Source organism: Ascaphus truei, chromosome 7 (genome assembly GCF_040206685.1).
Source record: "Ascaphus truei isolate aAscTru1 chromosome 7, aAscTru1.hap1, whole genome shotgun sequence".
NCBI lineage: Eukaryota > Metazoa > Chordata > Amphibia > Anura > Ascaphidae > Ascaphus > Ascaphus truei.
Genome location: NC_134489.1, coordinates 87,648,754 through 87,661,453, shown reverse-complemented (window position 1 = coordinate 87,661,453; position 12,700 = coordinate 87,648,754). Strand labels below are relative to the sequence as shown.

General features: G+C 41.7%; 1 protein-coding gene and 1 long non-coding RNA gene across 2 annotated transcripts in view; both read right to left on the bottom strand.

Moving 5' to 3' along the window:
- Nucleotides 1-12,700, bottom strand: part of LOC142498566 (uncharacterized) — a 198,355-nt gene that overhangs the window by 120,632 nt on the left and 65,023 nt on the right. The gene's annotated exons all lie outside the window — the stretch shown is intronic.
- Nucleotides 301-2,341, bottom strand: RPRM (reprimo, TP53 dependent G2 arrest mediator homolog). The gene has a single exon (XM_075609372.1). The coding sequence runs from the start codon at nucleotides 2,023-2,025 to the stop codon at nucleotides 1,714-1,716; it is 312 nt and encodes a 103-aa protein (XP_075465487.1). The 5' UTR covers nucleotides 2,026-2,341; the 3' UTR covers nucleotides 301-1,713.

Genomic DNA, 12,700 nt, shown 5'->3' with positions numbered 1-12,700 from the left:
ATTTTAATTAAAGTGATGATTTATATTTCTATTTTGTCTGATCTATTTTTTTTTACCATTTATTTTTGATAATGTGCCAGGTTTTACTTGTGGAGCAGGAATATGTTATGTACATAAAAGCACTCTTCCCCCGCTATTTAGTTTCTTTCATATCTATATAAATTGCACCTGCTCTTTGTCCTATTGTTTATACTAGTCATCTTTCCAAGCTATTGGCAGTACCTTTATCTAAACAGTTTATTTTCCATCTCAGATTCCAGATGGATGTTGAACCACTAAAAGACAACACACTACTAATACTTTTGCCTTAAAAACCACAACTTTAGTAAATATAAGGCACACAGCATATGCGCAAAGTCTCAGATTGTATTATTGAGATACTACATTGTTGATATTTATGAATAAAATAAACTGCATAAACCATGTGAATCTCAGCCTGTAGCAATGTGTCTTTCAGCCTTTAGCAATGGGGAAAAAAAGTCAATATATTAAAAACAATAACAACACAGACACAATATGGAAATCAATAATTGATGTCATCTAAATATTTCAAATAAGCTTAAAAGTTAGAGGTAAATTGCATTGTTTGTATAGCTTGTTTTTGTACATATACAGTATATATATATATATATCCATGCATATTAAATAACAAAAATTGACATTCGATTTGACTGAATTTACACTTCAAATCATTTATGTTTTAGGAATAAACATTTAAACAAACACATTTTACAAAATACAAATGACATGATATTTATTCATCAGTTTGGAGCAATTCATGAAGAGATCTTCTCCACTGCTGTATTTCTATCTACTGTATATGTTCTCCTTGCTGTTCTGAGTTAGCATTTCATTCATTTTACCTTTGCAATGAATGGTGGGAACACCACTGCTTTGGGAACCAGATTGTAATGGGAAACCACCAAGTCGTTTTTCTTATTCATTAGGAAAATCAAATAGAAACACAATTTCCTCCTTTGTCTGAGCACTTTTGCTTTGTAAACCATACAGTAATAAACAATCAAGAAGAGCAGCGAACACTGAGGCTCAAAGGCAAGTAGCCAGTGACAGGCAACAATGCAAATTAAATCAAGTATATAAAAAAAAAGCCATAATAGAAAGATACAGTAACTTCAACATTCACATTTTCCTTCTTTTCAAAAGAAACAAGTTGTGAAACAAAACGTTACAGTCCCAAAATAACAGGAATTAATAATGTCTGGAAGTTAACAAAGGTACAGTGCTGTACCAAAGCATTTTGATTTAAATAAACCAAATACAACAGTGAAAAAGGTATTACAATCAAAATAGTTAAATAATTCCTCCTTCCAGTGAGAAGAAAAATGAAGACTGTCTGCACTTTATTCTGTACAATACATTCTCACAAGTTCTGCTTTGGACATCACAAACAAAAAGATGAGTGAGGTGATCCCCTTTTAAAGTGCTGTAGAATTTGATTTCCCCCAAGGTGTCAGGTTCAGCATCACTTTAGAAGCACTTGGAATTTTTGAGTAGCCTCCAAAACTTGAAGTCTTCAGCGCATCTTCATCATCTTGCACTGTCCATCAGAAAACTGGTTTGTTGATTTCTGCTTCTTTGACATATGGGACGTGGACACACACAAAAAAGGCAAAATGTGTCGCATCAGACATCTGCCTTGGTTTCCAACATGATTTTTTTGTTTTTTTGCCCCCAACAATTATCCGTGTTCTCTCAATAAGGACCAACAATTACTGCTTCAATTTCTTTTGAAGATCGTCTGTCCTTAACCAGAAAGTTTATCATCCCTTCGGATTTAATAAGGAGGTTGCATCCCAAAAAGAAGATGCCAAAAACCACGGTGAGGGAAAGGACACACATCACTGCAATCTGAACCACCCTCATGATGTACAGGTTCCTCTCATCAAGAGAGGGCGCCTCAAAACCATTGTCTGTTACAACAGAAGCCTGGGTGCAGCATCTCAGGACGCTCTCTAAAGAGTCACTGCTGTTTGTGAAGAGAAATCCAGCCTCTGTCTGGTTCATTTCCCCAAACTTCTTGTTCAGCAGCAGAAAGTGGAACAGGTGGGTCCGGCTGGCACTGAGTTAATTCAGAGGAAATATCCCAGTAATCATCAGACAAGTCTCCTTCTTCTCGTCCTGCTGCAGCTGGACTGGGGGTGTGGTAATGTTGTAGAAAGGAAAACGGGTTCCTAGCTTCTTCTCAGTTACTTCTTCAAGTGCCTTTTCCTGCAATCGTAATCAGTTTCTTAGTTCACAGGCAGTCAAGCAGCAAAGAAAGCTACCGTCTTTGTTTGCCTATGGTTATTATACTGCTCTGGATCCAACCATTAACCAGAGGGAGGTGTTTGAATCCCATTTGCTGACTATTTAGGTGTGTAAGAAGAGGATACAGTGCCACCTTTGGGTACCTTACAGCAATGAAATTATAGTTGGCAACAGAAACAATGCATATGTTTTCACTCCTTGTACTGTACTTCTTCATTTTGATACATTCATGTATATTCATCCAGGGAATTGTCATGCACACTCATTTACTACATATTCCCAGGATAAAGTGTGTAAACTGTACTACAAGATTGACAGATTATATATATAATATATGTGGGGCCTAGATTTGTAAAACTATTAAACATATCTAAAACAACTAAGGACTCAGCAACAGTATATGTGCCCAGAAAAACGAGTCATCATGACACAAGAGGGGATCAGCAGGTCCCTGGAATGTATCATATATTTGTCTTGCAATCTGCAGTTATCATACTCATAGATTTATAATACTTAAAAGTCAAATATTGTAGCTAGCTTGTATAATAAATGCAAAACAATATACTGAATATGATGGCAGAAATCAATCAAAATTCCTGTTATCCAAAAGCGTTTCAACTGTGATTAGAATGTTTAGGCTGAAACTTGGGACACATTCCTTTTAATGTTCTTACCATGTTAGCACTAGAGATGGGTGCCATTTTTGGGTGGAATGGGATCCGCCTCGGATCAGCTAGTTTCTGTGGTTGGCGGATTTCCTCAGATCCGTGTCAAAAAGGCTGACCTGTTTTTTTTCCCGGATTTTTTTTCCCAGATTTTTTTTCCCGGATTTTTTTTCCTTCTATCGCTGAGAAGCCAAATGGTGGATTAATAATTTGCGGTCTGATTGTTATTAATCCGAACACAGATTAAATCCGAGGGGTTCTTGGGAAAGAGAGAGTGCAGATTGTTAAAAATCTGTGAGCAGATTTTGGATTCAATATGAAATCTGTGTGGCTTTTTTAAAAACACCCTGATTGTACAGTATCCGCTCAGATTGTTTAATACCCAATCTGCAGATGGGTTTTACCCTGCGGAGTGGATTTTGAAGCTGAAGCTTCAAATCCGGGGAACGGATTTTGAAGTTGAATCCCAAGAAATTCCGGGGAACGTATTTTGAAGGTAAAGCCGAGAAATTCTGGGGAACGTATTTTGAAGTTGAATCCCAAGAAATTCTGGGGAACGGATTTTTACAGATGGGATTTTCCCATCTCTATTTAGCACCTCCCATTCCCACACCTGTTTCTAACTGGCAAGAGAGTTAACTTTTTAAACCACTGTTTTTTTTTTTACTGCCTGTTTCTCTAAAAGAATACACAGCATATAAACATTAACGTTTCAGTTTAATGGCAACATACTATAACACCTTATGAAGCCGTGTGCCCTAAAACAGGTGTGCGCACACATTTTGCCCTGTGCCCCCCTGCCTGCTCTCCCCCTAAGTCAAGGTAAGTGTGTTACAGAGGCATCGCACAGTCCCCCAGCATTTCATTTGGGAAGCACACAGGGCCTCTGTGAACGCCGCGCCCTCCCAAAAAAATCTCGCACACCCCAGTTTGGGCACCCCTGCCTAAAACACACGACATAAATAACATACAGTGCTCCTTGAGGTATATATAACACTTTTCTTTTACTTTAAACAAAATGTAAACACACAATTGTATGCATCATTATAAGACATTGCACTTGAAATAAACATAAATCTAACACTAGAGACATGCAACATTTTTGCCTAAGTTAGCGAACCGGGCAACATTTGGAGTTTTTTTGCCCCCGAAAATGGGAAGGTTCAGAAGACATTTGGGAGGTTAATAGACCAAATTGTATGTATGTATGTATGTATGTATATCTTTATTTATGTCGCCATTCATGTACGCAGCGCTTCACAGCAGTAATACATGTGATAATCATATAAATAACAAATAATACAAATAATACATAATGGGAAGAAGGGCTTCAGACATAAAAGTGACATTTAGGAAAAGAAGCCCCTGCCCCGAAGAGCTTACAATTAACTCCCATCCGGAAATATGGCCTCTGCTGGAGAGGAGATGCTATTTTAAATAATTTGAATATATTTTCCGTATTCAAATGAGCTTATTTACCTGATTTTCTTCATTTAAATTAGTTTATTTTTCCCTCTCCCATCCTGCAGAAGCTATATTTCAGGCTGTGGCTGGGATAACATTTTCGAAAATACATTCTTGAACTCTTAAAACAACAATTTTCTGAAATTCAGACCTTTTGACCAAATTTTTCAAGCTTAAAATGATGAACTTTTTTTGTATTAACATTTTTTTACATTTTGTTAAAAACTCGTTAGCTGAACGTGGGCGAGTTACCAGGTGGTTTGGTATAAAAGGAGAAGCGAGGTATACATTCTGCTGCAACTAGAACAGTTTATTCTTTGGTCATTTGAGGAGAAGGGAACAATTGAATCCAGGAGGTAAACAGTGATTGTAATGGGAATGGGTTCTTAGATAATTCATGCTGTCGTTTGTCACCTCTCTAGGGCTGCAGCCTTCGTGTGACTACTGTATGATATGGAGAGCATGAGAGAACACACACCGCATATTCTCACCCAGCAGTTCTATGCTGCAGCTGTGCTAACAGCTCTTATCTGAGACGTTGCTGTGTAGCAGAGTCATATTGTCCAATGATGCTGCCGCTAAGGGAGGAGGGGCATTCAGACGATATTGTTGTTGCACCTTTTGTGGTTACTGGGAATAGGTGTCCAACAAGGATTTCCCCAAAGTATTTTGTGGTACTCAAAGGCTTTTATTTTAATTCCCTCACAGGGAACTGAAATATAACAACTGTGTTTTGGGCTACAAGCAGCTTTAGCAGCAACTGTGCACAATTCTTGCACAGTTCTAGCAAGGGAGACGTACACCCGGGGGCATTTAATTGGTGGTTGAATGTTAGATAGCAAATTTTAATGCTTGCAGAAAAACTGCCATCCTTCCACTTTACAGAAAGCTGAAGCAAAGAATAACAGGATAGAACAAGCACAGCAGTGAAGGGAGCAGGAGATGAGTGGCAGATTTGTCACGTTAGATTCTAATCTTCTCTTTTACTTGAAGAACTTTCTCCACCAGCGGCAACTGAAATCCAACTACAAAGCACGATCCATTACCCTGTGACAGCTAAGGCAGACCTTTCGATTGTGACAGATATAGATTTCAGCAGCAAAAGCTGAGAATCATTTTATAAGCATTTGTCTTTGCTCCTATTGACCTAGTCATAAGTCATAAGGGTCTATGTATCAAGTCAATAATAGTTGTGGGGTGAGGATGAGGGGGTGGGTGGGGCGGTAAGACATGTAGGTACGCATGGGTTCTCTATCTTAGGTGTTACATTTGGTGCAACTGTAAGCAAAAAAGTGGTGCAGCAAGTCACCGAAATTTCAGTATTTAACTACATATCACTTTTCCAAGGACAGCAGGGTATGGTTTGTTATGGGAGACATTATAGTATTTTTGCCCTCTATTGTAGTCAGCGGTACCTAATGTCTCTCGGGTATTCTGACCCTCCTGTTTTAGTAAACTCTTGGCACCATATGTCCCAATCTTCAGTGTTTGGTAACTAATTGGAGACTAGAATCTTAATTTCTTCTGTTATACAAGAAGTAAACCAATTTCCCTTCTTAAATAGAGATCTTAATAAATCTGGTGCAAAGTCTGGAATGATCTAATTTACTTCAAAGAAGGTTAATACATTGCTCACAATTCATTAACAAGACCTCAACATGGCCATACAAGGTTGTTTCTTCAATGTAGTCTATGGTACGATAAGATAACTGCTGTTTTTCTTTCCTACTGTACCTTTGCTTATAAAGCAAGTTGTATTTATTTCCAATGATCAAATCACTTTGTACTCAGAATTCGAGTGCTTCAACTTGTGACCGTCATCTTTACAGTACGTCAGACAAGTCCTTTTTCAATACCAGATTCAGCCGAAATGCCAGGAAGATCTTTAGGATTCGGGTACTTGATGTCTTCCTCTTTTCGGATTCCAAACACCTATTTCTTGGCTTGTTCGAAAGCCCAATACTTTTTTTTTGGTTCTTCGGCCAAAAGGCCAGCAAGACACCGATTTTCAGCTAAAGCTTACTAATCCAAGTCGTTTGCTCTCAGGTAGAGACGGTGACTAAAACCAATAGGACACGTAACGTGCAACAAAACAAATAATAAGTGCTCTGTATAAAACAGCACATACATGCTTCCAAGCAATGTGCATATGCACCCCGGCCAAAATATTTCTAGATGAGCACTGGCTACAGCAATATTTCAGAAAAGACCATTCTGTTGGATGTTTACCACATGATATAGTGACACCTAGTGAGCAGAATGCAAGTGCACCTTTGATCATTTATTTCAATTTTAAAATTTTGCATAATAATCTGCATCTGGTAACAGACTGGCATTCAATCAAGATCATTTTCAATTTTTAGAAAGTTTGAAATCTTTAGCTTCATCTATAGCCTAGCTTCCAACATCCTTAATAGAGATGTGTGTAGCCAGGTCCCCCCTGTCATGGCTGACCCCCTCCTCCCTGTTCGCCAGACGCTGTGTGCGAGGGAGTGAGGGGGGGCCGGCGCGCGAGGAGAGATATCCCTGGTAGCTAGGGACGTGAGCGGCGAGCAGGCCGGTTGCCGGGGACGCGATCGGGCCGTCGCTAAGGCCGCGATCGCGTTGCCACCGGCCCGGCGGCTCTGGGAGCAGGGCGCCGCCATGTTAGGGCTGTTGCGCATGCGCAGTGGTAGAGCACAGCGCGGGAGGCCCCAGATAGCTCGCGCATGCGCGAGATGAGTCTGCCAACCCCCAGGGTGCATAGGGGCAGAGACACCTGACGCCAGGGAGCCAATAGGGCTGAGGGATTTGCCTGGGAACAGATGGATACATTTCGCGGGGTTTGCAGCCACGCAGTCAGTCAGGATCCGGACCAGCTAGGGGTAAGAGGTGGATGCAGGGGTCAGTGACCCTCTGCATTAGGCCAGCAGCCCCCAAGGTCCCAGTTAGGTCCTGAGCCACCTAGTAGCTTGTGGAGTATAGGGACAGGCCCTAGATAGGGACACTGCCCCATTTATTGGTAGCTTAGTCAGGGACACAGTGCTGAAGCCGTGCGGCCCTGCGAGGTGGGTTCAGGGCTCAGAACACCATCAAAGACCCTGGGACTAAGGTGATATTATCCGCGCTGGAATTCACCCAACGCGGTGTGGAGGACAACGTCGGATCGGGCGGATCTCCAGTGATATCGCGGTATCCGTGGCTGGAGCCCGGGCAGGTAACCTGCAACTCACGTGCACCAACCAGGCCTATCACCAGACATAGTGGCTGCGCAGTCACACATACACATGCACAGTGGTATTTGACTTTGGGGGTGCAAGACATTTGGGTGGGGGTTACTGGACACGGGGTGGGATCACTCTGTGGGAGGTTAGCGTCCGCCGTGACGCCAGAGGTGGTAGCGTCCGCCGTGACGCCTAGTGTGATTAGCGTCTGCCGTGACGTATAGTATGGTTAGCGTCCGCCGTGGCGCAGTGTGGTTAGCGTCCGCCGTGGCGCATGAAGGTTGTGTTGTTATGTGATATATGTTTTGCTATGCAGTAAAGCCAGTCCTGTTTTATATTTGCTCGCTTTGTGTGGTTGTTTCCTGTGAGGGCCTCCTCCCACTCCGTTGGGATCCCTCCCAGGTGGAGGCATTGCACCCAGAGATGTATAACATGCATGTACCCCAGGTTCCCCAAGCGGAGGCTTAGGCTCCTGAGAGCCACACAGGTTGCACAGCAGGTAGTAGCGGTTGTATTCATAGGGAATACCCGTTACATGTGCAAATATCTCTGAGTTTGGTTCATGAAAATGTTTCAACATTTTGCATACTCATTAAAGTTTTTACTCACATTTAGTTTCCCTATTTTCCACTCTCAGCAATACATTCAATGAACCCAGCGATATTTGTTGCCTCTCTTGTTATACAACACAGACAACAGTTAACCTGTTGCGACAGCGAAATAGTTTAATATATTAGGAGGTATGAATAATCCCTGTTTTATAATAATAACAACTTTATTTCATATTGCACTTTTCTCCAAATCGGACTCAAAGCATTTCACAATTATTGTATGCAGCCTGTAGGTATTGTTTCAGATAGTCTCTGCCCAGATGAGCTTAGAATATATGTAAGGCACAGGGAGACTTACCCAAAGTCACAAGAAGCCGACACCGGGAATTGAACCAGTGTTATTCTTTACAGTCAGTGTCATTACTCACTTAGCCACTCTTTTGCTTATAATCACCACTTAATCACCATACACTACCGACACACTTTATTCGAGTGTGGCCGGTACCGCAAGCCGGGAGATTTCCCGGCTTGCTAGTGGCCGCCCCTCGGCGTGCCGCGCGTCATAGACGCGCGGTCACGCGTCATCGGGAGCGTGCGCCCCCTGCACGCGTGTCCAGGGGCTCCCCGAGGGAGCCCTGGTGTCCCGCGATCGCGGGACAGCGGCAGGGGGTTCCGGGGGACCCGGCGGACCCGGCAGCGGTAGGGAGAGCGCCCCGATCGGAGGGCGCTCTTCCGCTGCTTCGGCGAGCGCCCGTCACACTCGGGCGCGCGCCAGGCTACTGCTGCGGCACAGAACGGGCAAATGCTCGAATAAACTGTGCCGCAGCAGTATAATGCTAGGAGAACAACCAGATCTGTGATATTGTTGATTATGTACATAAATTCCTCCAAGAACTACTGCACTCCTTCCAATTAAAACTGTATTATATTTATATCATAATCATTGGAAAGGCAAATACTCAGTGCTAACATGTCGGTCTCTGAGAAGGCTGACATTAGGGCTACTAAGAAAGTAGAAAAGCTCACATCATAAACCCTATCTAAAGTAGGGTTGTAAGAGTAAACATCGTCGACGTAAGTGCATAGTTAACATGGTAAAAGGGGGGTTTCCTAACAGAGTTGTCACGTATGGCACACCTATGAGCACGTGACCTGCATACAGAACAAGGGTTAATACACTTTCAACCGTTGCAAAGAACCTTCAAATTAACAATATCTCCCCTCAATCCATCCCCAAATACCATCTTTCATGAACAACAAACAAGTGAGCACGTGACTTAGATATGCAACCAAGGTTAATACACATGGCTACTCTAGCCAACTCACCTTTCTCCTCTGCAAGGCACTTTCAATAAGTTAATACTAAACCCTTAGTCCATTCCAATCAGCACTATCAGCCAGAACCAAGAAATTATGCAAAAAATGTAATTAATATATATCTGCCAGGTTCTCTTGTCCATGTTTATTATAAAAAAAACTATGCACTGTTGTTGCAAAATGTGTCTGAAAATTTAAATACTCTCTCCAGAACATGCAACATTACATTCAGAGCCCCAAAGCATTGTTTATTAAAGAATTGTTTAATGTATGTATAAAAATACAGTGCTTTGATTACAGAAAAAAGATTATCAGAACATATAGTTCATGAAAGAGAAATTCAACTGCTCACCTATACATATATTAAAAGTCCTATAAGTGATAAGGTATGTGCATGGGAGGTATAATATATATAACCAAGAGAACTCAAGAGAGAATTGAGTAAAGAACCCCACTAATCTGCACTCTTTACCTAAGTAATAATATGTTACTCCTTGTTGCCAAAGCTGCACACTAGTCCCTGTCAGGGTATGGAACCGACGAAAAAACAAAAAATTATTTAATACATCAAATTATTACACGTAATAGTTAAAAAATAATGTTAAAAATCCCCATATGGGAGCGGGGGAGCCCTGACCTTAAATCCACAAATGTCAGAAACATAATGATGCAAGGTTGACATATAGTTAACACAGATAAATTCACTGTAGCATATACATCTGTTCTAAGCAACACAGGGTTGCAACAGACACACAAAAACAACACACTTGCAATATGTAAACTGATTCATGCCAAAGAATCACCACTTAGATGATAGTGGCCAGTGGCATAGTAGGACTTAATAATCAGTGGTTGACAAATCACCAAAAAATCTACTCGCCACACAAAAAAATCTACTCGCCACCTAGTACCAAACGTGTGCTGCTTGGGCCAATATTTACTCGCCCGGGGGTTAAATTCACTCGCCCGGGGCGAGCAAATGTATAGGTTTGTCGAACACTGTTAATAATACACACTTTCCCTGTACATAGAACATCACCCAGTGTGCAACATTTTATAGGGTAATTGCCCATGTAAAGAAAAACTGGGCAGTGCAGGGTAACACAATGTACACAGGTTTGTATGAGTATAGTTTGTCTTCTGCTTGAAAGTAACTGCTGTTTAGCAACTGAATATAAAACTGCTAGTATGTAACAGTGAGTCTTGCAATCAAGTTGTATATATGCAGGAAATCCTCATGCGTAATGCATAGACAAAGTGGCCAAATAGGTCACCACCATATGTTTGAACCAGTGCCAGCGCAGATTAGGGTTACGGCGAATCCAAACAACAGAGAGAGAAAATATACAAGCCTTGTGTAACTTGGTGTAAAACCGCATCAGCCGCGTGTGCCGCCGCTCCTCAATGACGTCACTCTCGTGCCGTCCGACTAACCCAACATATGTTTCGCGCGATTAACGCGCTTCATCAGGGGGAGGAGTCTGCTCCTCAAGCCCTGACCTTGCTATTTAAAGAGAGCGCTTGGCTGCTATTGGCTAATAGGAAGTAGTACTTCATAAATATTGTAGTTCATTAACCCCATCCAGTCGGGTCAACTTAAATGACATAATGTCACGGACATGTCTTTAATTCAGAGTTTCCCTCTTCGATCAAGCACTTATTTGATATCACATATCATGTGGTATAGTGTTTAATTAGTTGCAGAGTTGTGTGTGTAGGGGGTATTAGAATCTTTAAGGAAATGTAAGGTGTAGGAATGTGTACACCTTTATATGATCCGCCCCTAAGGTCACTACGGATCCTGATTGATTATACTGTACACTGCATACCCTGGATTCCCACATGATTCAATGTATTAGTATCCCTCTATGGAGGGGAATTTACATGAAATATCAATTGTTTATCAATTATCCACTAACAATTATGTTATTACTAGAGGTATGCTGAATATAGGAATCCTTCATTAAGTCCAAAGGGTGACTGGGACTGTAATAGGAATATCCATCGACATTCTCGCTGGAGAAGTATTTTATCCCAGTCACCCCCCCGTGGATTTCGCTGTACATGTTCAATGGCAGTAAAACTCATCACATTTGGATTCCCATGGTGAAATTCAATAACGTGTCTGGCTAGTGATGTGTCTACAGAGTTCCTAACGTTTCCAATGTGTTCAAGGACGCGGGTTTTAAAGGGTCTGTGTGTTTTGCCCATGTACCGCTTCCCGCATTCACATGTCATTAGATAAATGACTCCACAAGTTTGACAGTTAATAAAATCTTTTATTTGGTAAGTCTGTGTTTGTGTGAGGTTCATAAAGGTTTTGGCATTTCTCATAAATGGACATGCTTTGCATCTCGTACATTTGTAATAACCTATTGCTTTTTCTCCCAACCAGGTTTTACTGGGTTTGGATTGGAAATGACTATGGACTAGTCTATCCTTGATATTCCTTTTGCAGCAGTTGCTTCTAAGCAGAAATGCTTTTAAGTAGAAATCTTTAAAGTAGTATGGAAGTTTAAAAAAGGAAATTCAAAAAGAAGTGGAAAAAGTGGACACAATCTACTGCTTCTGATTCCTGCATTTGAACTACGCTGGAAAGGAGGATATCATCCCAGACTGCACATCTCAACATATTACTATTGCTGTGATGCCGCCTTTACTTTTTATATTTGCTGTAACCTCACTTATTTTCAAATTATGCACTTCCTTCCACCTGCCTCATCATGTCTCTAACTCTATTCATATTTCACCATCTCTCCTTACTTCACCACTTCTCAGTTCACATGAACTCCTCTCTTATCTGCGCCCTCTGTCACCATACAGCTATACCTCCTGCACTAAAACACACCCCTACAAATCATCCTCACATATTCTCTTTCTATCCATGCTTCTCCTCCTTGCTTCTGGGGATATCTCTCCCAATCCTGGTCCCTGCCTTATTTCTACTTGCTCTCGTCCTCGCCTTCCACATGCAACTTCTACTCCTTCTGGTGTCAACCCCTCTAACCTCATACCCATCCCCTGCCACCCTCCCTCCTCTCTCCCTTTCTCCTGTGTCCTTTGGAATGCTCGCTCCTTCTCTAACAAGTTCCTCTCTGTGCATGACATCTTTCTATCTCACTCCCTGCTTCTTTTTGCTATAACTGAGACCTGGCTCACTCAGTCTGACTCTGCTCTGGAAGCTGCCCTCTCCTATGGTGGCCTTTCCTTCTCCCACACTCCACGCCCTGGT

Coding starts and splice junctions, on each gene's coding strand:
- RPRM (XM_075609372.1), bottom strand. CDS start 2,025: ATGAACCAGACAGAGGCTGGATTTCTCTTCACAAACAGCAGTGACTCT.